The 26,874-nt window shown below is 43.5% G+C and overlaps 1 protein-coding gene across 2 annotated transcripts in view; it reads right to left on the bottom strand.

Moving 5' to 3' along the window:
- LOC147635895 (serine/threonine-protein phosphatase BSL2 homolog) overlaps nucleotides 1-7,895 on the bottom strand; it is a 66,488-nt gene extending 58,593 nt beyond the window's left edge. For both annotated transcript variants that reach the window (XR_015266453.1, XM_086801295.1), the window contains exons 1-2: nucleotides 6,995-7,895; nucleotides 6,794-6,854 (exon numbers count right to left, since the gene is read on the bottom strand). Coding sequence is in view for 1 of the 2 variants with exons in the window: in XM_086801295.1 (XP_086657421.1) it covers nucleotides 6,794-6,854; nucleotides 6,995-7,454 (521 nt within the window). In the remaining variant the exon portion in view is untranslated. The remainder of the gene's footprint in view (nucleotides 1-6,793; nucleotides 6,855-6,994) is intronic.
- Between the last annotated feature and the right edge of the window lie 18,979 nt (nucleotides 7,896-26,874).

The raw sequence follows: 26,874 nt of genomic DNA, 5'->3' as shown, positions 1-26,874 counted from the left end.
GCAGGCTCAGCACCATTACTTGGGAGGAGCTTGTGCCAATGGTCTTGGACCAGGAGGAACGTTTCACGAACCCTCCTCACGGCGGAGGTTCGGAGGCCTTAACTGGCCAACGGTCGAAAGGCCGTAATACCAACAAGGGCAAAGGGAAGGCTTCACCGGAGAAGTCTTCTGAGAAGAAGCCTGATCCAGAACGAGAGAAGCTGAAGGCCGAAAGATCGTGTAATGATTGTGGCGAGAAAGGCCACTACTGGAGGAAGTGCCCTAAGCGGACAGGGAAGAGTGCTGATTCGTCAACCTCAGCTACGAAGACTCCGGCATTTGTGCACTTGGAGATGGTGGACTCCGATGATTCATCATCTTCGAGCGAGGAGGCAGTTAGCTTCAGCGCGAAGGATACCCGGGAATGGATTCTCGACAGTGGTGCTTCCAGGCACATGACTCCATCCCGTGACTTCTTTCTAGATCTGAAACGGCAGTCAGGTCGTATCTTTATTGGCGATAACTCCACTATTCCGATTCATAGTGAGGGCCAGATGGAGATTATTCCCGACGGCAAGGGGGGCAAGCATGCTTCCCGTGTTCTTTATGTCCCTGCTCTGGGCTTTCATCTTTTGTCAGTGCATGAGGTATGCAAGACTGGCTTTCGGGTGGAATTTGAGGAGCATTCAGTTGCTCTAAGGGACCGTGAGATAGGCAAAGTTGTTTGGGAAGGCGGTGTGGAGAATGGCATCTACAAGCTCTCTGCACTCTCCTCATTGACAGGCTCTCAGGTCGGAGATTTGTGGCACTTTCGTTTTGGCCACTTAAATGTGGATGCTTTGCGGCGCGCCTTCCGGGACCAGATGGTGGTTGGCTTGCCAGATGTTGGTAGTAGGCAAGGACGCTGCAGTTCTTGCATACGTGGTAAGCAGCACAGGGAATCCTTTCCGAAGCAGGCTTCCAGGCGGGCTTCGAAACCTTTGGAGTTGATTCACACTGACTTGTGTGGACCACAGCAGATACCATCCTTGGGAGGATCTCTCTACTTCATGCTGCTTGTTGATGATTGTACCAGATTCACGTGGGTCTACTTTCTTTCACAGAAGGACCAGGCTTTTGCTCGGTTCAAGGATTGGCACGTGATGGTGGAGAAAGAGTCTGGATTTCAGGTCAAGACTCTCAGGGCTGACAAAGGAGGTGAATTCTCCTCGACTGTATTTTTTCGGTTTTGTGCAGATCATGGCATCAAGAGGGAATTGGCCAATACCGGATCGCCTTCAGAGAATGGAGTTGTTGAACGTAAGAACAGGACTGTGGTGGAGATGGCGAGGACCATGCTGGAGCATCGTGATCTTCCTCGTCCACTTTGGAGTGAGGCTGTGGCAACAACTGTCCATACCATTAACCGCTCTCCGACGACTTCTGTACCCCATATGACTCCATTTGAGGCATATTTTGGCAGGAAACCCGATGTCTCGCACTTCCGTGTCTTTGGGAGTGACGCGTATGTACATATTCCGAAGAAGCAGAGGGGGAAGCTTGACTCCAAGTCCCACAAGCTGGTATTTGTGGGGTATAACTCTCTTTCCAAGGGATACAGGTTGTATGATCCAGAGAGGAACGAGATTGTTGTCAGCCGGGATGTGATCTTTGACGAGCATGTTCCAGCATCCACTATCGAGGAGCCGCCACTTCTTGAGATCCAGAGGAGTCTGATGATGATTCCCAGTCTACCACTCCAGTTGATCCACCTCAGTCATCACAGGAGGTTGAGCCCGCGGTTGGAGTTGAGCCCCCGCGATCACAGGAGGCTCCACGATCTGTTCGAGTACCTAGGTGGTTGTTAGACACCCTTCGGGAGTCAGGTGTCACGGAGCTACCCTCCGAGTGGACCACAGAGGACGGTTCTCGAAGATCACATCGAGTCTGAGATAAAAGCAACACGGCGGAGCTTCTTCAGGTGAACTATGCTCTGATGTCTCGTATCATGTGGGATAAAGAGCCCACTTCCGTAAAGGAAGCCCTTTCACAGGATACTTGGAGGGAAGCCATGCAGGTGGAACTTGATGCCATCGAGAAGAACAACACTTGGGAGTTGGTTCCGAGGCCGTCGAAGCGGTCAGTCATTGGTGTCAAATGGGTCTTTAAGACCAAGTACGCGGCTGATGGGTTGGTGGACAAACACAAAGCCAGGCTCGTGGCTAAGGGTTATGCTCAGCGGCCAGGCATCGACTACGAGGATACCTTTGCACCGACAGCGCGGATGACCACGATTCGGACCGTTCTTGCCCTTGCTTCTTCTCAAAGGTGGCCCGTGTACCAGATGGATGTAAAATCGGCGTTCCTTAATGGTGACCTACAGGAGGAGGTGTACGTTGAGCAGCCTCCAGGCTTTATTGTTCCAGGATCGGAAGGGATGGTTTACAGGTTACGTAAGGCCTTGTATGGTCTTAAGCAGGCTCCCAGGGCTTGGAATCAGAAGATTGATTCCTTCTTTATTCGGACTGGATTTCAGAGATCGGTTGCAGATCCGAACCTGTATCTCTTTCGGGAACGCGGCATGGTCACACTTATCATCCTTTATGTGGATGATCTCATTCTCACCGGCGGTCATGTGGAGCACATCGGAGTGACGAAGGCTGCCTTGTCAAAGGAGTTTGAGATGACCGACTTAGGCTTACTCCACTTCTTCTTGGGATTGGAGATCTGGCAGACCCAGAGGGGGTTTTTCGTCTCTCAACAGCGGTATGTTCATGAGTTGCTTGAGGCCTTTGGGATGGAGAACTGCAAGCCTATTGCTTCGTTGCTGGACCCGAACACAAAGTTAACTGTTACAGATCCTTGTGGCCAGTTGATGCCTCGCAGCACCGGAAGTTGGTTGGTTCATTGATCTGGTTACTAAACACCAGATTGGACTTGAGCTTCTCCGTGGGGCTGTTGAGCTCTTTTATGCAGACGCCATTGAAGACTCATTGGGACGCAGGATTGCGGATCTTGCGGTATCTGCAGAGTACGAAGGATCTGGGACTCTTTTACACAGGAGGGAATGAAGTCAAGCTCCAAGGTTGGAGTGAATCAGATTGGGGAGGAGATCCGGACACGAGGAGATCTACTTCAGGATACACTTTTACCCTCGGCTCAGGAGCAATTTCTTGGAGCAGCAAGAAGCAGCCAACTATTGCCCTTTCTTCGACAGAGGCAGAGTATCGGGCTGCTTGTGGTGCTGCTTGTGAGGTTGTATGGCTGCGGAGGCTGCTAGGCGAGATTGGGTTTCCACAGAGGGAGCCCACAGTCATCCAGTGTGATAACCAAAGTTGTATAGCTATTGCTCGGAACCCGATTTTCCATGCCCGGACCAAGCATATAGAGATACAGTATCACTTTGTACGTGAGAAGATCTTGGCGGGTGACATCTTGCTACTTTATTGTTCGGCGGAGGACAATGCGGCGGACCTCTTCACGAAGTCTCTACCTCAGGCTACGCTCAGGCGGCACTCTGTCAGAATATGCAGCGGAAATGATATCCAAACTTGGGTAGACAAGAGCAAGTAGACTGCAGAAAATAATCAGCACAAGAAACACTGAGAGATGTGTGTAAACTCTTCTCTATACACAAGATCCCGAAGAAACTGAATGAGAAAGTGGAGGAGGATGGGGGGCAATATATACAAGCCCATGAGGGCAGTCGGCCAGCTCTAAAAGAGGCCCACGACTGGACAAAACCCACGACTGCTGAAAAATAGCAGTCGGCCAGCATCTGATGCCCCATGCCTGCACAGAACAAGTCGGCCAGCACTCAGACAGCCCACGACTGATACAGATGCAGTCGGCCAGCTTCAGAGTGCTCCTGGCATCACCTGGCAGCCCTCCAGCCACTAGGAAGAAATGGGAAAAATAGGGAAAAAATACGGAGTGTGGCGAAAAATGGGAAAACACCTCATAAGGGCGGGCACACCCACAACAAAGGCTTGAAGGACTTCCTGCAGAAGGGCCTGCAGCTTGTTAATGTGTTCCCGCATCGTCGAAGACTTTGCAGGATTCATAACCCACATCTGCACTTCCAAGGATATCCGCTTCATGGGTGACACCCTGTTGTACAAAGAAGCCAAGTGCTCCCATATGCCTCTCGCCAGCGTCATGTGCTTCACATGGTTGATCACCTGTGGTGTGCAATTGAGGAATATAAACGACCGGACCCTGGCGTTGACACGATCCCACATTTGTGCTTGTGCCTCTCGGTCCTTCCTCGTCGATAACAACTCCCCTTCCTCAGCTTCCGGCCTTGGCACCCCTTTGATAATAAAATCAGCAAGATCATATGACTCCAAAACTGACTCCATCATGACCTTCCAGATGCCGTAATTGGACCCGTCCAACTGCCGATCCACTGGGAACGTGGGGAGAGTCGGAATCTTCACGTGCTTCTCAGCCATCTCGATTAAATCTGCCATCTCGGAGAGTAACCTGAAAGGGTGGGTGGGTGGGAAAAATCTGAAAATCAGAATATATGCAAGTGGCTGTCCAGCCTCTTTGCCCGCCTTCCTCTTGCACCTTCACTTCCCGTTCAGCCCGAAACAGTCCACCGATCAGCAACCTGTTGCTCCCCCTCTTGCTCAGAAAAACGCCCAAGATCTGCTAGAGCCTAGGGCTCTGATACCATGTCAGAATATGCAGCGGAAATGATATCCAAACTTGGGTAGACAAAAGCAAGTAGACTGCAGAAAATAATCAGCACAAGAAACACTGAGAGATGTGTGTAAACTCTTCTCTATACACAAGATCCCGAAGAAACTGAATGAGAAAGTGGAGGAGGATGGGGGGCAATATATACAAGCCCATGAGGGCAGTCGGCCAGCTCTAAAAGAGGCCCACGACTGGACAAAACCCACGACTGCTGAAAAATAGCAGTCGGCCAGCATCTGATGCCCCATGCCTGCACAGAACAAGTCGGCCAGCACTCAGACAGCCCATGACTGATACAGATGCAGTCGGCCAGCTTCAGAGTGCTCCTGGCATCACCTGGCAGCCCTGCAGCCACTAGGAAAAAATGGAAAAAATAGGGAAAAAACACGGAGTGTGGGGAAAAATGGGAAAACACCTCATAAGGGCGGGCACACCCACAACAAAGGCCCTGGTGTATAAAACTAGACAGGAGATGACTTCTAACACACTCCAGCTCCCTGGTGTTGGTTTCACAGCCAGGAGCTGAGAGGGGGTGTTAGAAGTCATCTCCTGTCTATTTGTATACACCAGGACCTCTGTTGTGGGTGTGCCCGCCCGTATATCATTTTTCCACACTCCCCGTATTTTTTTCCCTATTTTTCCCATTTTTTTCTAGTGGTTGGAGGGCTGCCAGGTGATGCCAGGAGCACCCTATTGCTGGCCGACTGGATCTACATCAGTCATGGGCTTTACGAGTGCTGGCCGACTTGCTTTGCTCAAGCGTAGGCATCAGATTGCTGGCCGACTGCTATTTTCAGCAGTCGTGGGTATTTTCTCAGTCGTGGGCACCATCTGTAGCTGGCCGACTGCTCACATGGAGATGTATATATTGCCCCTCAGCCCCCACCACTTTCTCATTCACTTTTTCGAGATCTTGTGTATAGAGAAGAGTTTACACACCTATCTCTCTGTGTTTCTTGTGCTGATTATTTTCTGCAATCTACTTGCTCTTGTCTACCCAAGTTTGGTTGTCATTTCCGCTGCATATTCTGACAGGTAACTCATAGTACGGACCAGCACTACTTCATGTGCAGGGCTTTCCTTCATCTGTAGCTTCCAGTGATCATAGTTTGGACCACTGAGCTTCTTCGTGCAGGGGAGACCCATATCTACCTCAAAGAAGCTGTCTCAAACAACCTCTGTAGCTAAGCAATCCACGTGCTCTCTCAAGCACCTTTCCACAGGATCCAACTAGGGACTAGTAGCCCCCTCTGAAGATGCAGGGTGGACAGCAGCAAAAGAAACCCAAAACACACCACCGGGAACCTCCTACCAGAAGGGGGAGGGGATCTTGGAGGGAGAAGAGCTGATATGCCACTTGTCTGGCAAAAATATCCTTCAAGAACCTTCCAAAAAATTGATGCCCTTACTGAATTTGCAGCTAGAACTCCTCCACTTGCCTCTGTACAAGAAAATGCAGCCTAGGGGCTGGCCGACAGCAGTAGGAGGGCTTGTAGATCAAAAAACGCAGCTAAGGAAGAAAACACAACCACTGTTGAATTATCTACAGCTTGGAGAATCTAGGGAAGCAAAAAACGCAAGGCATAGTTGAAGAAGGAGAGAAGCAGAGAGCAGATTTGTGCAACAGCCTGAGCCTAGACGTATGATACTATGAAAGAGTGTGCACAAGTGGAAGCAAATAAACATGAGAGAGAAAGATTGCAAGCAAGAACAAGACCTTTATTAGCTTGAGGTTACAGAGTATAAGAGCCAGCAAATAGGGCACTAGCACCCTTTTATTTAATAACCCATCACACATTTTCACTACCATGAATGTGAATATTCCCAACACTACATATGACATTGGCCTTGTACTTTCTTTCGGCATTCATTTTTCAGGTTGTCTTGACATCCAATTTACTCATGGATCACATGTAACATCTTTTTGGTCTCATAGACCCTTCGGGTCTTTCATAGATGTTAACAGCCTCTCTCTCTCTCTCTCTCTCTCTCTCTCTCTCTCTCGTATAATCCTAATATCAAATTCATCATTGAGATTTGCAGAAAATATTTAGTCATATTTCTCCTCTTTTAGAAATTTGTAAAATGCCAGACTTTACATCTCTTCTTGGGCTTGAAAGAGTTCTCTTACCTGGTCCATCTGTTGGATACCACATTGTAGCAATGGATATCAGCCGTAGCTCCTGCCAACCCTGCACAAAGCCATCCAAATCAGAGACTTGGAGGTGGTTTGCACAGTAAAATGCATAATAGAATCGAGATCATTGATTGCTGCTGTAGCAACAGAAAATTTGCAAATCCTGGACAAGACATGAGAGACGAGTTCTCTTACTGATGCCAGAACTGTTACTGGGTGTGGGTGGCCCTGCAGCAGCTGAGCTGCCTTCAAGGGCAGTTGCACCACCAAAGAGTATAAGCCTAGGCCCAATGTAGCCAGGAGTGCCTTCTTCTCCAACAGCGCCAATGGCTGTTAAAGTATGGCCACACCTTGGACCTGGGCCATCATCTTTCTTCTCCATGACAGCATTTACTGCTCTGTAAGGAGGGGCCGGCCTTGGTCCTGGATGATGATGTGGCTGCTGCTGGGCCTGTGATGGCTGTGTTTGCGGCAAGGTCATTTGCTGTTCTGGTGAAGGTGTTTTAGGAGCTGATGGTGATGTTGATGCTGATGCTGATGCTGACGGTGACAGTGATGATGATGATGATGATGATGATGATGGTGGTGGTGGTGGAAGAGAACTGAATGCTGCCGTTTGCTGCTGTACGCTCCCTGCTCCATAGTCAACTTCCATATCCTCCAATTTTCAATGCCTGCTGCTATCCTGCAGCAGACCATCCTGCCTTATGTAAGACCTCCATCAACACGCGGCACGTCTCTAAATTTCCGTACAATGCAAGGAACCGCATCCCATCAGTCGCCAGTGCCTTCAAAATACCCCTGGCGGATCCATATACTAAACCTCAAAACAGGCACAGAGAATTTTAGGTAACCCTGGAAAGCTTTTGCATTGAAGCTCGATAAGCAGAGCTATGGAGTGCGATGGGAGGGAAGTGCGCAAGAATTGAATGAAATGAAATGCAATGGCGGTGGAAAACAAATAGAAGAAGCTGCGGAGGCTAGGGTAAGGGCAAAGTAAATGCGAGCGAGGAAGCGAGCTTGTGTTGGAGAAGACAAGTAGTCGGGGAGCTGCAGTAGCAGGAAAATATGACTCTCCTTGTCCTAACCCTCGAGTTCAAATTTCTAACCCGGGGTTAGTATCCGAAACCCGGTTTTCGTCACCGGCTGCCCCGGTCCCGGGTTGCGTTTACTAGCACGCTGCGGCTTAGGTTTCCTATTTTGTAGTGCATTTGTTATCTTTAGCACAAGTGGAAATCGAGTTGTCCAAGTTGCTCCTAAGCCCTTTCCAAGATCCCCATAGCTTCGCTTTAACAACTAAGCCATGAGCTTGCAACCAAAATTCACATGCAATACCGAGAGTGTTCCCCTCTATCAGGCGATAGATTTACTATGATTAGTATCTTCCACCTTTCTCACAAGTCACTGGGCACAAGGGATAGATTTACTTTGATTGGTATCTTCCACCTTTCTTGCATGACCCTTAGAATCCCCACTAAATCTTTGAAAAAAATCGAGGTGATAAGTTATTTGGCATCTAACATCCAAAACACATTGCTCCTCTCTCAAAACCCTCACAGGCGACCACTTGCCACTCCTCCCCCCCTTTACCGCTAAGGAGACATAGCTCTAAGAGAGCTTAAACCTTGTTTAAAGGCATTACTCTGCAACGGAACAACCGACACTTTACCTCGAGTGACACTTTTGCACCCTCCCATGTGTCAAATCTAGTAATGGTTTTTGTCTTGCTGCTTCACTTTTGGAGAGAATGGCCTCACTATGGGTAATCTTACCTAGCTTGATATAGCACCTCTTTGGGCATGACATGGCCCTTCACTTATGAACTAGGCACTTGCCCCACACAATAGTGCTAATAAAGCAAAAAAAATGTAATTTTCGATTAACATCAAAAAAAGTGTTTTTCAATTAGGCTTTGTTTTAAGGTGTGACTGATGGTACAATGAATGATAGAAGAGATTATGTAATGTTGTTTTAATATTGCCTTGTGCAATGAAGGATCGCTAGTACTACCCACTATCAACCCCCAATGAAATTTGCGACAACCAACAAAATGAGCAAATAAAGTAGGCCTAATGATTTGGCGATGTGTATGTACTTAAACTAGCAGCCTTTTTGTTCTACTTTAGCTCCTTAATGCTATCCAAATTGGATGACTCCAAGGCATTTATGTTTGAGAAAGCAACAAAAATATATTGAATGTGTGAGCTAAGGAGAGAAATTATGATTCCACATTAAAAATTTATATCAAAGCCAAGTCTAGCTCTTGAAAGTGTGTTTTTCAACTAGGCGTCTACCCTTACACACAACAACTCTTCAAGGCTTTCAAGGATTTATAGATGATCATTCATTTCAATGCTCTATAATAGTTCCTTTATATATCATCAGTTGTTTTCAATGATAACATAAGGGATACAAAATTCATCCATGCACGTGACATGTTTGACTTATAATAAAAAAATATGCTTTATGATACACATCCTTTTTATAGCTTACGTCAAGTACCAAGTGTCCACAATACTTGTGATTGCACAATAAATAGTCTCTTACCCTATGAATACTCCAAATTATCCACCACCAATGTGCAATGTAAAGCAGCTCATTCCAATGGAGATGATTTTCAATATTTTTGGATCCCATAACTAACTATTTATTGCAAGGTCCTACCTTGCAAATAACTTTTGATATTCTAGGTAGATAAAAAAAGTTATTGATGGTGATGTTTCTAACTATCAATGGTAATGGTGTTTCCACTAACACTTGCTCAAAAAGACCATGAAACAAACACTAAGTATGCAACCTATCATAGTATCAGCTTTGTCCCTTATGGCAACCTACAATTCAACATTCAACTAGTCAACTCATTAATGAAGTCGTGGAGATGTCCACATAGATTAACTTATGAATCTTTTAATGCGCATGTTCAACTCTCTCATGTTTTCCCAAACTTGAAGCATCATTATGCGTGCGTAGCTGTTCTCTTTTTCCAATCAACGTTTTATGAAGTGAAAACACCTCTTTTCATGGGGAGGGGGTAATTGTTTAATGGTAAAAGGTTGTTCTCCCTCTTTGTAAATATACTTTTCTCCCATTAAGAATGCATATTTAATTCTCTACTTTCAAGTTGTAAATTAATAAAGGTATATAATTGTTTGACACTTCAAGATGCTATTAAAACAAGTACTATACTCTTTCTATTTGTGAAATTGTTCTCTTGCCTACTAAATGTAAGGTCCTTTTTACACTAGATGACATGATTTTGAGTGAGGTGTGTCAAATTTCCAAGTTTTAAAACACAAGGTATTAATTGCACTTTTGTAATTGTCATAATTTGGTCTTCAAATCCTTGGCAAGTTTACAAAACTTGAAGCTAAATTGAGATATACAAAGTCACATTTGTAGAATAGAACATATTTACAAAATAAAGACTCTAAATCTAGTGAGGTGGTGATCTGTGTAGAAATTTATTTGTTGGCATACAAATGCATGCCCCTACTTTGTAGAATAAAATTTTTAAGATGTGCAAGATAAAGGTGCATGTATTTAGCATTAATATTGAGTGTTCATTTTCTTGAATATTAGAAATAAGCATGAAATTTTCAATCATAATTATGCTTTTGTTTTACCTCTAGTTTAAAGCTACCTACGAAAACTTGTATGAAAAGATTGTGCTTTGTCATTTTCCTAAGTTTCTTTTTCAAGGTACTATGTTGACTCCCTTATTTCTCCTAAGCCCTTTTTTCTTCCATTTTCAATTCGCTTCTTAGAGGATGCAACATATGCTACAGGTTTCCTTCATCGAGTAACAGTCTATGATAGATGATGGGAGTGTTGTCTAAAATTTTAATTTCTTTTGAACATTACTAGTCTAGCCAATAAAACATAGTCCTTGAAATTCACGGCGTAAAAGGATTTTGAAAAGATTATATTATACGATAATTTAATGTGTCTTTAATGGTCATTTTGCAGTGCACACGACGTGTTCAAACAAACATCTATTTGTTACAAAAAAAATCTCATTAGGAGCTTTACATTTATGAGAAATGTGTATGCAATTAACATTTAAAACTTTTTAAAAGTTGCTACAAAAATAAACTTAAATAACAAATATTAAATAAAACTTGACGACGTGAAATAGAATCCAAAAGTAAGAAAGTCTTACCTTGGTGTATTGTTGACTACAAAAAGGAAAAAGCTAATAAAAATAAAGAATTTAAAACAATTCGTAAATAACCAAAAATATAATCATTTGTAAAAATGAGGACTTATTATGCGTAAGTCGAACTGATAAATTTTGCAAGCTCAATGCGGCTCTATGGTAGAAATCTTTGATATAACCTGCACATCAAGCTTACACCACACATAACAACATGCCTACCCTCATGCACAAACTCAAGTCTATAAACTAGTTAAGTGAAATAACCACACAGCCTAGAATAACATTGGCCTTGAGTGAGGTGCATAATCGAAAAATCTACCCAAGTCCTGAATCCCTGTAGAGCTGAGGACGCATCTAAAACCATTGTATCTAGTTTGGTCATAATCATATAACAATAATTGCTTTTGGTCTCATATAGCAATAATCATATAATCATATAACAATAATTGCTTTTGGTCTCATATAGCAATAATCACTTTTTCTTCTTCTCCTCCTCCTTTCTTTCTCTTCTTCTTCTCCCTTCTTTTTTTTTTCTTTTCTTCTTCTCCTCCTCCTTTCTCCCTCTTCTTCTTCTTCCTCTTCTTTCTTCTTCTCCCTCTTCTTTCTCTTCTCCTTCTTCCTCTTCTTTCTCTTCCCCATCTTCCTCTTCTTCCTCTTCTTTCTCTTCTCCTTCTTCCTCTTCTTTCTCTTCTCCTTTTTCCTCTTCTTTCTTCTTCCCCATCTTTCTTCCTCTCCCTCTCCCTCTCCCTCTCCCTCTTCTCTTCTTCTTATCCCTCTCCCTCTCCCTCTTCTCTTCTTCTTATCCCTCTCCCTCTCCCTCTTCTCTTCTTCTTATCCCTCCTCTTCTTCTTCTTCTTCTCCCTCTCCCTCTTCTTCTTCTCCTTCATTTCCTCTTCTCCTTTTCCTTCTCCTTCTCTTTCTTCTTCTCCTTTTCCTTCTCCTTCTCCTTCTCCTTCTCCTTCTCTTTCTTCTTCTTTGTCTCCTCTTCTTCTTCTTCCTCTCCTCCTTCTCTCTTCTCCTCCTATGCTTCTTCTCTTCCTCCTCCTTCTCTATCCTCTTCTTCTTCTTCACTCGCACCTAGCTCGTTCTGCCACATAGCTCTCCTTTTATCCCACATGAAGACGTCTACACTTGACAGGGAGGTATAACATGCACAAAGGGCTTTTTTGGTTTTCAGCTCGTGGGAGAGAGAGAAGCATCTCCCCGTGGGGTCAACGTCAGCGCCGTCACTTGTTGATGCCGGTGGTTTGCTAGCTCTGCTGATGAATAGTTGGTTGGATTGGCCACTTTGTGCTATTGGCGCACTGATGATGGCCATTTCGGTCTTGTGCGTTATGCTACCCTGACCTCTGTCCCCTTTCGAGACTTGTGCTGCGTCTGCTACTACTACTGGTGTCACTTGCATGACTGTTTGAGAGCCAAAAATAAAAAAACACCAAAAACCTTTTGTCTAGGAATCTAACGGAGCGTCGCCAGGCTTTGATACCACCATGATGGAAAATAGCGGACCTTGGAAAGCGTGTGGAACATAAAGTACAAATGCCAAAGAGAAAACACCAGATTGGGTACAAACTTCCCCCTAAGCATGTGCCAAAAGCATCCATGCTTGAGTATTTATAGTTTTTATTATTTTAAAAAATAGGTTACAAGACTTTTTTTTCCTTTGCTTTCTCTACAAGCTTTCTTTTACAAAAATTGAGTAGTAAAATATCAGAAAATCTCACTCCTGATAGAAACCAAGCTTCTAGAGGAGAAATGGTGAATTCCCCCAAGCTAAATAGAAACCATGACCAACATCGGGACAAGGAGATGTATTAGAAATGGCCAAGTTAGGAGGAAGATTGCTTTTCCTAGTTGCCAATCAAGTTTAAAGAAAAAACCCTTCTCACAAAGCACCTTTTATAAGCAATACGTGAAGTTTTAGGTTGATGAGTAGAGCATTCATTTTAAGTCTTGTGCCACAACAAAAAATCATCAACTATTTATTAGACATACGTTAGAATATGTGAATATGAAGTGGGAGCAAGTAAAGATCACACACACAAGAGAGAGTACACAACCAAGAGAGAACTAACACTAGAGTCAGAAACCGAAAAGTATTGATTTGAATTATGAATGAAAAATGTCCATGCTTATATACATACTTATAGAGCCAATCAGTTTGTAGGGTTGGAGGACAAATGTCTGTGCGATTGATAAAATGCCTAAAATAGCTTTAAAATATGAAGATTTTCCCTAATTACGTTAGATAAATATCTAGATTAAAAATGACCTAGAATGGGGTGGAGATGACACATGATGATATTTCCCTGTCCTCTTACTTTGTCTTCAAGCTCAAGGAAGAGAAATTCTTCAAAGTGCTTTACAAAGGCCTTTCTCTGATCTTTTTTTGAAATACCATATGGATAAATGTAAATATCATCATGTTGAGATAATCGATCCCAAGATCTATTGACTTGTTTGTCTCAAGGCCATTTAAAAACATTTTGCATTTAATTTTTTATACAAATCTTAGAAAAATAAAAATTTCTTTATTACTCTATTTTTTTAATTCATTTACGTTATGAGGGTTTTGTCTCACGAGCTTAATATCCTTGTACAAAGGTTGCAGCTTAGTCTCGTTGTACAAAGGTTGCATCTTCCTCAGGGATAATAATAATGTCCGAGGGAATATACCTACCAAGAATCCTAAACCATCTATGCTATAAACATTGGATCGCGAGGGAGTGAACTATATAACACCACCTCACGTATAACACCGATCCTCATGAGGATTAGGGTGAGAGAAAGGTTCTCCAAAACCTCGTGTTAAGGCTAAGAGATAGCTTTGAGAGGGAACCACTCACTTCTACTCACCTCAACGTGTTGTGGGGATCTTTTTGATGGCCAAATTTATAACCCTTAAGATCTCCAAGCTCAACACTGCTATGGGTAGCTTACAATTCGTCTTGTCTCACAAGCATTGTCACATCGTTGTGCTGCACTATGGGCACTACTCCATCTTCTCACCTCAAATCACTCACACACACTCACTAGCATGCATAAGAGAGAAGATTAGAGAGAGGTGTAGAAAGAGGGAAAGCTTAATTGCCCTTTCAATGTTATCATCATCCATTGGTGCATTAATAGATGCCAATGCATCTATACATGCTCGTTAATTTAATGATAATGATGATGAGGAAACTGCAAAAGAATTGTGGGATACCATCCAGAGGAGGTATCACCGTGAGAACTCTGCTTAGAAGGTAGCCTTAGAGAATCAGCTTTTCAACCTCAAGATTGGTGATACTATGGAATCCACACCCATTCAGAATAAATTGGTCTCTTTGGGGAGGAAAGCTACCGACGAGGACTTTGTCAATCGGCTCTTCGCAAATTGCCCGAGACTTTCTTTGCTTTTTGTGATACTATATCACTTCTTCCTTCTACTCCTAATCTACATACCATTGTCAATATGCTTCAAATAGGGTTAGGAGAAAGAAGACCAGCTAGGTACTTTTAAGACCCTTCTTCAAGCTAAGGGCAAAATCAAATGGCAATCCAAGGTTTCCACAGGTGACCACAGCCACCAACAATCTTGTTCATAAGAAGCTTACTTGTCATTATCGTGGTCTCAAAGGTCACATTCACCCTGATTGTTGCAAAAAGAAGAGAGAAGGTGGTTCTGCTAAGAAACCCCTCAATCAAACCTCTTCATCCACCACCAACTAAACTAAAAAATCATCTTCCACTAAGGAGAGAGTCTTCATCGGTATATTGAGGAACTTCCCTTTGACTCTCATGTTCCTTCCACCTTATGTCTTATGGATTGGGTGGTTGTTGATAGTGGGTGTACTACCCATATGACTCTTGACAGGACCATTCTTCATGACAAACTTCCCAACTCTTAGCCGTGTGTCCATTGGTGATGCTTCTTACTTGGAAGCTTCTTCAATTGTGGTAAATGTGCGACTTAACTCTTCCTCCCCAGCTTAGCCTTCTACTGCTTGTTTTCATGGCAAGCTGTTAATCCCATTTTGGATTAACAAGTATGCTCCTCCAATTGAGGACATTAATAAGTGTCATGTAAAGGCACTATAAAAGTTGTACATTATGAGATATTGACCACCCAAGGCCTTATCTAAGTAAGTTTTGGGCACCCAAGTGTGAATAAGGGCCAAATGTATATAAGGCATTTTCTCATAATAAATAGACAATCCCCCTTTGTGCTATTGAGAGCTCTTGTTTGTGTCTTGAGAGAGATTGAGAGAGAGCATTCTAGCACTTGTGCCTCTTCTATGCTTGTATGTTGCATGCTTGTGTTGGAGAGTGAGAGAGAGTGATTGCCTTATGCGATGGTGTCTTGAGAGAGATTGAGAGAGAGCATTCTAGCACTTGTGCCTCTTCTATGCTTGTATGTTGCATGCTTGTGTTGGAGAGTGAGAGAGAGTGATTGCCTTATGCGATGGTGCGAGCGACTCTACGGTGACAGCGTGGAGGTGGAGCTTGACAAGTGAGCTTGGAGGCCTCAAGGGACTCAAGTTCAAAGCATTGGTAAGTGCCCTACGATAGTTGTGTTTTATTACTCTTCCCTTAGGTGAATGCATTGAGTTTCCTTTTGGAGGTGTGGTAGCCCATATTATTTTTGGAGCCGCTACCGGGGAAACACCTTTGTTTCTTCCTTCCTCTTGGAGTTTCAGCTCCCATTACATAAGATTCATGATTGCCTTTGTATTCTGGTAGTGCATTGTGTAGGAAATGAATGGATAAGATTTGTGTAGAAGTGGAAAATCGTGAGAAATTGGTTGTGTTTGTTGTGTATTTGTGTGGTGGAGTAATCTTGGAAGAGAGCTTCACTATTTTTTCTAGTTAATTTTGATGTTTGCATCATTGGAATCATCAACGTGAACGAGAAAGTTGGTGTTCTATTTTTCTTTCTTTTCAAAAATTCTTAAAATTAAAAAAATAAGGAGTCATTGATTGTACCTTGAACTTGTATTACACTCCTTCAGTGTGGCACAATCATTTTGGAAATAGTTGGATAAGTATTTTGCACCCAAAATCACCTTAGTCGACTCAGGAAGCTCCCATGTGAAACTATAGGAAAATCGTTCATGATGTGAACCGTTTTGCAACTTCACACTGTGAACTAATCTTGGCATCAACGCCGCGATTAATGCCGTGATTCACGGGATTTCCTTGAAAAAAATAGGCAGCCTTATCCTGACACCACGAGGTCTGACAAAATTAAGAATCGTGAACGTGCAAAAACTATTTCAGAGCGCTTCACGGCGTGAAACATTTTCATTTCACGACGCGAACCATTTTTAGTTCATGACGTGGACCAATTGCTTTTCATGACGTGAAACCTTATCCCTTCACGACGTGAATCTTTTTTGGTTCATGACGTAGACCAATTGCTTTTCATGACGTGAAACCTTATCCCTTTCACGACGTGAACTTTTTTTGCAAGTTCACACCGTAATCAAATCAAACTCACGAACTTGGTATAGTCAGATTACGGCTAATAAAGTCTTGAGAACATTGAAAATCATAACAAGGTAACGTGGAATTCTGAGTCCAAAAGCAAAAAACTTAAACACGTGAAAGTGCAGAAAATCGTCTCACGACATGAACTGTTTTTTGACACTTCACGTCGTGAACTGTTCTCTACAGTCTCACGGCCTAAAAAACAAGTTGACAGAATTTGACCAAAATTTAATTGGGGCAGAAAAATAGCTTATCAAATCATATATACATGCACTTGAGGTCTGGAAAGCTCATCAAAGATGACCTCACTCCTGAAGATAGTGCATTAAATCACCCAGGATCTTTCTATCAACAACAAAAGAGTGTGGGTTTAGGTCACTCAGCACTCAATTGAGAGTCCTAAGCCCATCTCACGGATTTCCTTCTCACAAAAATCCTTCTCCATGGGTTTTCCCTGGTTCACGGGATTACCCCTCACGACCTAAACTTTCACGGTTTTAAGACCTGCACTTTCATGTTAAATAATTTCACCTTTTCAATATCACAACTAACGCACCTCATTTATTGCTCACACCACTAAAACCCTTCTCATCACAATTAACCTTCTTGCCATTATATAAAAAAAGAAAAAAAAAAGAAAAAAAGACAACAACAAGGAGTGGCACATGCCCCACCAGTCTATAGAGACTGATCTTTTTTACATGAAAAGGCCGACGAGGCCCAAAGATGAACTACCTAGGTCCATACGCCCCCCCGGCTTTCCAAGGTGCCATCATAAGCAAGGCGATCCACATGGCACATGGAAAGGTGGCATTGCAGTATCATAGCCCGGAGTGTCTCCAGATTCTGGAAGAGGCAAAAGTGAAGGATAAGCTAGAGAAGGTGGGGCCTCATAGGAATCACAGGTTCTCCCCAGGAATATAGACACGGGGCTTTGTGCAGAATACATAAAGACATATGACAAAGCCACCAAGCGAGGTACAGTAACAAAAGCCAATGGCACCATAGAACAAGTCCTATCACTAAAGATCTCATACGTGAAGCTCTGCAGCTCCCACCACCAGTCAAGATACACCCACATGCCTTTGACAAGATGCCTCTGGATGCTACATTGAAGAAGAGCTCATACAACTCTAATGGAGCTGAATATGAGAGCATCAAAGATGAAGCCACAGAGAAAGCATGTAGGGCGATGTCTTTAATCATGCAGGTGAAGCCAGTGGACCATTACCACAAGGTACCACTGAATAGAATCGCAAAGGTCCATGACGAAAAGGAGGAGGACTGGGCATATTATATACATAGGGAGATGGAAAACTACCTCAAAGCCCATCAATCAAAGATATGCAACCCGTACCTGATGACACACCTGATGACACAGGTACTGAACCATGTGGCTCAGAGGACCCTTCTAGAACTAGAACCAACATAGAAAATGCAATTGGCACTCCTCCCAGAGCAACTAGCACTCCTCCTAGAGCAACTAGCACTGATTGCTGCAGAGAAGCTATCCTAATGGAAACAAAGGCAATAATGAAAGAGATCAAGAGAGGAAGAAAAAAGAAGATGAAAAGGAAGATGAGAGGTGTCATACTAGACGTGGCTGAGGAAACACAAAGGATTGAGACTCAACTCGCACAAGAGATTAAGTCGTACCAAGAAGTACTTGAATAGCAAGAAGCCACTGTCAGCGAGGCCACACAAGAAGAAACACAATAGATGACTCCTCCTCAAAGCCCAGCTCGGCTAATTTTCAAAAACCTATCTCTGTTCAAGAATTCTACTATGTCAGATACACCTGCGGGGATGTAGCCATAGATTGGAGCAGCAGCAATGCTAGGGGAAGAACCCCAAGAGCTTGAAGAAGCAACATCGCTCTCGGTGCAAGTTTCAGAAGCGCCATTGGATACAGGTAAAAGGCCAAGAGTTGAAGATACACCTAGCCCAAGCAAAAGAAGGCGTCTGGAGGACGAAGGGATGATCCGAGAGCCGTCATTCCTACAGAATATAGACTATGAAAAATTATTTCAGGAAACTATGGAAGGATTGGATGAGCTACTAAATCTGCCACATGCAAGACTGGAAATAGCAGCAGCAGCGGCCCACAAGTGCATCATTGTGGGAGACAGGAGCGACGAGTATGGAGCTACCATCTCCTCACAACACATATGCTTCATGATCGTAATATGCCATACTCTAGAAGCAAGTTCAAGAGTCGAACAATCAAGTCTAGACCTTACAAGAACACCTAACAGTGGCGGAGGCCACACAAGGACGTGATCATGAAGAGTTTAAAGGCAACCGAAGGGGCAAGAGGCAGGGTACCAAGAACTGGAAAATAATAATTTGGTTCTCAACCAAACTATTGTACACATAAGTAAAGGGAATACGGATATGAAAGTGCAGTTGGAGCATAATAAAGAGCAACTTCAGAAGGAAGTTACCCATAACCAAGAGCTAATCAGCCATCCATGCCCAGCTACATGAGCTCCAGCACAGTTCCTTATCCAAAGAAGAAGAGCTATAAGGTCAGATTCAAACGTTATCCTTAAGTCTGCTGAAGGAAGCAGAAAGTAAAGTGACCCACTTGCACAACAAGAAAGAGAATAAACAAACAAGGAAAATGCGAAGAAGGTTCGAGCCCTTAATGATACCATTAGCACCAATCAAGTTGAGATGCAAAGAATGGTGATTGCACACCAAGAGGCAATGGTGCAAATCACCCAACAGTTTACAAGACAATCAAAGATTGGATGTCGAAAGACTTCAAAGAATCATAGAAGCTCAGGGAAGGGAGGCTACCGCCAGATGTGTGAAAGAGGAAGCAACAAGGGGCTGATGCAGCAAGGATGGTTCCAGAAACAACCATATCAAACCTCCTCATCACCAATGACTCCCGTATACAAGAGGAGGTTTGATATGTCTATGTTATGCATGCTTGTCATGGGCTACCACACCTCCAAGAGGGAACTCAATGCATTCACCTAAGGGAAGAGCAATAGAAGACAACTGTCATAGGGCACTTACCAATGCTTCGAACTTGAGTCCCTCAAGGCCTCCAAGCTCACTTGCTAAGCTCCAAACCTTCAAGCTCCACGTCCACGCTGTTATCATAAGGTCACTCACACTGTCATTATAAGGTCACTCACACTGTCGCATAAGGCAATCACTCTCTCTCACTCTCCAATACAAGTATGCAACATACAAGCATAGAAGAGGTATAAGTGCTACAATGCTCTCTCAATCTCTCTCAAGACACAAAGAAGAGCTTTCAATAGCACAAAGGGGATTGTGTCTTTTCATTATGAGAAAATGCCTTATATACATTTGGCTTTTATTCATACTTGGGCGCCCAAAACTTACTTAACTAAGGCCTTGGGTGGCCAATATCTCATAATGTACAACTTTTATAATGCCTTTATAGGACACTTATTAATGTCCTCAATTGGAGGAGCATACTTGTTAATCCAAAATGGGATTAACATCCCCCCCTACTACCTGATGTAGGTTTTGTCCTCAGAACTTGTTTATCGAGGTCGAAAAACCTGGTCGCCAAACTCATGACGGTAGAAGTTTCGGTGGGATTAAAGCTTTTTGAGGGTTCTTCTAAATGCTGAGTGTGATCTCTAGAACCTAGTGTCGACCATGTCCTCGAATGTGACATGTAGGCAGGAAGACACCTTAGGTGATGATAGTACAACATCATGTCTCTGTCAGATGGACCTTGATTCATGTCAAATTGCAGTTGCTTAGCCTCATACCCATCATATTGTTCTCTGGGTTGATTGATTAGGACCACAAGCAATTTTAAGAATCTAACACTGGCCACTATTTTGTTGGGTTCGGGATACGGCGCCATGTCTATATCCAATTCAGCATCTGTTTTCTGTGTTTCCTTATGTCTGTAAATGTCACTTGCATGAAGATTGGGAAGTTATAACATACATGCGAATCTCGCTGTTTGGCCTCTTGAAATTCCATAGGTGTCCATCTCCTCTTTAGTGGCATGTACAAGGGATCAACTCGTTGAGTTGGTGGCACACACATATATACATGGCTGTATTCTGTAATTGTTAGGAATTCCTTTCTCTAGTCTGGCTATATGCCAAAATCTTCCAACTTGGCGTGTGCATCATCTGTGATAATTGTTGTTGCATATCCCCCTCTTGTATGGATTGGGTGAGCTTTCCTCCACTTATGGAGAAGCAATAACTGATCATAAATGTTACCATTGTGATTTTCAGCAATTCAACCAATTGTGGATTGGCTAATTTGGTCTGCCATGTCAAAATAATGGGGAGTATGCACAACGGAAGCAATAGTTGATGGCAAGATAGAGCAATATATATGAGAGAGAGCAAGAACACAAGATGTATAGAAAGCTTCTATATTACCTTCTATTTCAGCCACTCCAAAGTTGGCTTAACCTTCACCCTCAAGTGTTGTGTTACTTGTGTTACAAAAAGTGAAGCCTCCTGCCCTTTATATGGGGTTCACCAAGGGCTAGGGCTTAACCTTCACCCTCAAGTGTTGTGTTACAAAAAGTGAAGCCTCCTGCCCTTTATATGGGGTTCACCAAGGGCTAGGGCTGGGCCAACCCTAAATCCCTTTTCCACCCACATACCCACTTTATTTGGGGTGTGTTCACACCTACATGCCCTCTTTCTCTCACCCTTTATCACTTGTACATCATATATTTCAACACCCCCTCTCAATGCTACCATGGGACAATGCCAAACATGGAGCAAGGTGAGCATTGGACATACAAGAACAAAATGACCCCCTCTCAACCATAGGATAGATGACAAGGTAGGTAGCCTTTATAGATTAGGCTTTTACAAAAGTGATGAGTTATAGAGAAATGTGGTTCACTCTCCCAATTCTAGGAAACATGCTTCACTCCTTAACTAGAAGAGTTGCTTATCATGTGAGGAACTTCCAAAATTCCCCTCAACCTTAGTAATATCTTTGGTACCATCTCTTCCATAGTGGTTTCGTACACCACCCTTGTTGCTCCTTTGCTTTGATGAAACCATCTTCTTGCAAAAGAAAATATTCAAGTGGGATTTGGATGTACCATTCTTCTTACATTGGCTTCATTGGTTACATCTTCGTGCTTCTCCAATGCTTTCTCATGGTAGACACGCTTCATGCGTACATGTCTCCTTCAAATCATGCTAGCTTCTTTAGTCCAGCCTGCTGCTGCCACATAGACTAACATAAGGCTGCGACCTATGTTTCAATAGCTTATGCATGTGCTTCTCAATATGCTTCTTGCTTCCACCTTCCGCTTCATCATGATGCATAAATACATACACCAATGTGGGCATTGATTCAGGAGAGGTCTTACCACTTGTTTATCAACACAAGGGTAGTAGTAGCTAACTCCATTACAATATGGTAGATGACTTCCATGCATATGAGTTCATAAAAAAATTTAGGATCAAATTTCATGCTTGCGCGGATTTTGCTTGGTTTTAGAAATTGCATATGCCTTGCAATTCCCAAGCGAGAATGGCAAAAAATAATTTCTTCCTCTGCTTGCCTCGAGCTTGAAGAAAAAAACTTTGAGTGCTTAAAAACTTTAAAGCAAAAGGTTTAAAGAAAGAGATCTTTTTAAAGCGGAGTTTTGAAAGGTTTCAAAGAACCTTAGAATAGAGAGTGTTTTTTTAAAAGAAAAAAAACCTTTCATAAAAACTCAAGGTTTTTAAAAAAAACCTTAGAGTGAAGCGCTCTTTTTTCTCTCTGAAAAAAACGCAGTGTTTTTCTTACGTGTCGTGATGTCCACGTTACGCGGCTGTTGAAGCTACCATTTATAGAAGCTATCTGTAAGCTATCTATTGTAGCAGCCAAGGTTTGCTTACCAAGCTAATAAGGCTATTGCTTAAGCATCAAGCAACAGCGCCCAAGTGTAGACCCGACGGATTGCAGAGTGGACGAACGGCAATGGACAAATAGTGATGCTACATTTTGTTGCTGTGTTGATTCGTTGGCTGGCTGCTTGTGCGATTGTCGATGAAGGGTTGCCTGTATTGTAGCTAGTAAGGCTTTCAAACGCCACCGTATAAGTCGGCATCCATACTGGATAGAACTTCACACGACGACAACGGAAACACTGGATGGCGAGACGAATGGAAAATGTTGAAGGAAAAATGAACAGCGGATTGAAAATTGCAGCAGTGAGATGACCTGCATTTTTTTTTCTTGCTTATGTCTTCCACCTCCTTGATTGTGAGTCTCACATCCAAAGTCTTTATAAGGAAGCTCCAAAGAACACAAGATATATAGAAAGCTTCTATACTACCTTCTATTTCAGCCAAAAGTTGGCTTAACCTTCACCGTCACGTGTTGTGTTACTTGTGTGTACAAAAAGTGAAGCCTCCTGCCCTTTATATAGGGTTCACCAAGGGCTAGGGTTGGGCCAACCCTAAATCCCTTTTCCACCCACATGCCCACTTTATTTGGGACGTGTTCACACCTACATGCCCTCTTTCTCTCACCCTTTATCACTTGTACATCATATATTTCAACATGCCGTGCCACGTTAGACCACAAGGTGCCCTCTCTAGCCAAAGGTAGCAGTTCTTCTAAATCTGGGCAAGGTTCTCGAAGGGGGTACGGTACATAATGTTACTTTGTTGGTGTGACATTGGAGTAGGCCTCTAGTAGAATCCTTCAAGTTGGCTCAAATGGTGTTATTTGCATTAACACCTTGAACATTAGTTTTGGCTTTAGTAGTGGATTGCCAGCTCGTATGAAGCCTTCATACTCTACACCAGACAATGACTCCAAAATAGTATCATCAGTAAAAGCTTCAATATTGTCTTGGGGGAGAGTATGTCGTACCTCTTGAGTTTGCCATTGGGGGAGACGGGTCAGGTGTCGGTACCTCCTCGGGGGCGAGAGGGTTAGTGGGAAATTCTATATGTTGAGAAGAGAGAGTAGAAAAAATGCAATATGCTTGAGACTTGTCAGTAGGCGGAGCATTAGGATATGGATTAAGTAATTTGCTAGCTACATTAGAATACAAGAGGTAAGCAGGGTTAGAGGATGTACTGGATGTCTCTTCTTGACCATGACCTAAGCTGGGGGGTGGGTGGCTAATCTTGTGGAGTTTCATAAAATCTCGAAGCTCAGTGATGTCCTCAGAACTTATGTTAGGATATTCGATATGTGATTTATCAAAAGAGTAAAGGACATTGGTTAACATGGATTCTAAATGTTTGTAGATATTATGATATAATTTTAGAATACCAAAAGGATGATATAAGGAAGACTCACATAAGTTTAAGTGCTGGTGAGTATTGTAGACTTCTAGCCACCCATGGCTTATAATCCATTGATAACTTTGTGCTACCACCTCGTAGTTGGCCGGGGTTTCGGCAATATTATCTGAAACAAATAGGTCTAATTTTTTGACACTGTTGTCTAGGATTGCAGAGTTTTGGAGCACCCAACACCAACTACGAAGGTTTAGCACAATAGGGTGCAATGGATAAAAGTAAATATTGTATGGATTAGTTAATACTACATCCCCCTGCAAAATTCCCATAATGATAGTGGGATCATCACGCTCAGTATTTTGCTTAATGAGGGTTAGTTCACCTAGGCTTAGGTCCTCAGACATATTTATATCATATTTGAGTAATGAGAGGGTTAGTGTAGACAAAAAAAGAGTAAGAGTTTGAAGAGGGGCCCGAGGAGTTACTGGCACAACTGACCTATCTTCGAGGCTCGCTCAAGGAGTAGGTGCATTTCATCTGTAGGTTCTTGTCTTTGACTTCGGTCCTGTATGGCTAGTTTTTGTTCCAGTTATTGTATACATGATTCATTGGTGCTGAGGAGGTTTGATATGGCTGTTTCTTTGACCATCCTTGCACCATCCTTGCAGCATCCAACTCCTCGAAACACCTTGTTGTTGCTTCCTCTTGCGCACGTCTGGCGATAGCCTCCCTTCCCTTACCTTCTGTGATTCTTTGAAGTCTTTCGGTAGCCAATCTTTGACTATCTTGTATGAGTGACTTGCGCCATTGCCTCTTCTTGATGTGCAATCACCATTCTCTGCATCTCAGCTTGATTGGTGCTGATGGTATCATTAAGGGCTTGAACCGTCTCCGTATGTGCCTTGTTTGTTTGTTCTCTTTCTCGTTGCAAGTGGGTAGCTCTGCTTTCTACTTCCTTCAGGCTTAAGGATAGCGTCTGGATATGGCTTTGTAGCTCCTCCTCTTTGGCTAGGGATGTATGCTAGAGCTCTTGTACCTGCTGGACATGGATGGCTACTAGCTCTTGGTTATGGGTAACTTCCTTCTGAAGTTGCTCTTTAGCTTGCTCCAGCTGCGCTTTCAAATCCGTATTCTCTTTAATATTTTGGAAAATAGTTTGGCTGAGAACCAAATTATTATTTTCCAGTGCTTGGTACCTGGCCTCTTGCTCCTCGGTGTAGCCTTTAAACGCTTCATGACCGCATCTCTATGTGTGGCCTCTGCCGCTATATCAGGTGTTGTTGCAAGGTCTAGACTTGGTTGTTGGACTCTTGAATTTACTTCCAAAGTGTGGCATTATGATCATAAAGCATATGTGTTGTGAGGAGATGGCACCTCCATACTCGTTGCTCCTGCTCCCACAGTGATGCACTCGTGGCCACTTCCCCTTCTGGTCTTGCATGCAGTAGATTTAGTAGCTCATCCAGCCCTTCCACTGTTTCCTAAAAGAATTTTTCATAGTCTAGATTCTGTAGGAGCGACAGGTCTGGGATCATCTCTTCGTCCTCTAGACGACTTCTTTTGCTTGGGATGGGTGGATCTTCAACTCTTGGCCTTTTACCTGTATCCAATGGCACTGCTAGGATTTGCACCGAGGATTTGCACCGAGGGCGATGTTGATTCTTCAAGCTTTTGGGGTTCGTATGTTGGCACTGCTTTCACTCCAGTCTCTGGCTACAGCCCCCCAGTTGTGTCTAACATAGTAGAATTTTTGAGTGGAGACAGGTTTTTGAATATTGGTTGAGCTAGGCTTTGAGGAGGAGTCATCTGCTGTGTTTCTTCTTGTGTGGCCTCACTGCCAGTGGCTTCCTGCTGCTCACATACTTCCTAGAATGACTGGATCTCTTCTGCAAGCTCAGCCTCAATCCTTTATGTTTCCTCAACCAGATCTAGTATGACGTCCCTCATCTTCCTTTGTGTCTTCTTTTTTCTTCCTCTTCTCTTGATCTCCTTCATTATTGCCTTTGTTTCCATGAGGACAGCTTGCCATTCCTGCATCTCTGTAGCAGTCAACGCTGGTTGCTCTCTAGGAGGAGTGCTAATTGCATTTGCTCTACTGATCCTGGTTCTGGAAGGGACATGGTTAAGGACTTGTGTCATGAGGTATAGGTTGCATATCTTTGATTGATGGGATTTGAGGTAGTTTTCCATCTCCCTGTGGATATAATATGCCTAGTCCTCCTCCTTTTCTTCATGGACCTTTGCAAATCTGTTCAATGGTACCATGTTGTATCGGTCCACTGGCTTTGCCTACATGATTAAAGACATCGCCCTCCTGCATGCCTTCTTTGTGGCTTCATCTTTGATGTTCTCATATTCAGCTCCATTAGAGTTGTAGGAGCTCTTCTTGAACATGGCATCTAGAGGCATCTTGTCAAAGGCATGTATGTGTATCTTGACTGGTGGTGGGAGCTGCAAAGCTTCACAAATTAGATCTTTAGTGAGATCAAGACTTGTTATGTGTATCTTGACTGGTGGTGGGAGCTACAAAGCTTCACAAATTAGATCTTTAGTGAGATCAAGACTTTTTATGTGGTGCCATCGGCTTTTGTTAATGTACCCCACTTGGTGGCTTTGTCATATGTCTTTATGTATTCTACACAAAGCTCCGTGTCTATATTTCTGGGGAGAACTTGTTCCATCTTGCCGAGGCCCACCTTCTCCAGCTTGTCCTTCACTTCTGCATCTTCCCGAAGCTGGAGACACTTCGGGCTATGATACTGCAATGCCACCTTTCCATGTGCCATCTTGTGGATCGCCGCTGAATGATGGCACCATGGAAAGCCTGGGCGTATGGACCCAGGTAGTTCATCTTTGGGCTCCATGATGATGGCCTTTTCTTCTGGCTCATCGGGGAGCCCATAGCACTGGCTTGTGTTATCGTGGGGTGTTACCATATTATAGTAGTGATGTGTGTGAACACACTTAGGACCGCCGGGGCACTTTTTCCCTCACTAGGAGGTTTTTTCCCCCGTGCATTGTATATACGCCCATTATCTTCTAGGGCTTGTAATCTTTCATTTTTGGCACTCATAATACACTACTGTGTTGTGCTCAAGCTTCCTCATCTTCTTGAAGTTGTGTGTGCATTCCTGCAACCCTAATTCCAACAATTGGTATCAGAGCAGGCTTCCTCCTCCCGGGCAGCATCACCGGCACCTGCCGCTTCATCTCCTCCGATTGCGACG

The sequence above is a fragment of the Cibotium barometz genome, chromosome 8 (assembly GCF_041138505.1).
Source record: "Cibotium barometz isolate CiBa-2024 chromosome 8, ASM4113850v1, whole genome shotgun sequence".
In the NCBI taxonomy this organism is placed as follows: Eukaryota; Viridiplantae; Streptophyta; class Polypodiopsida; order Cyatheales; family Cibotiaceae; genus Cibotium; species Cibotium barometz.
Note: the sequence above shows the minus strand (reverse complement) of the source record. Positions and strands in the feature narration are given on the sequence as shown.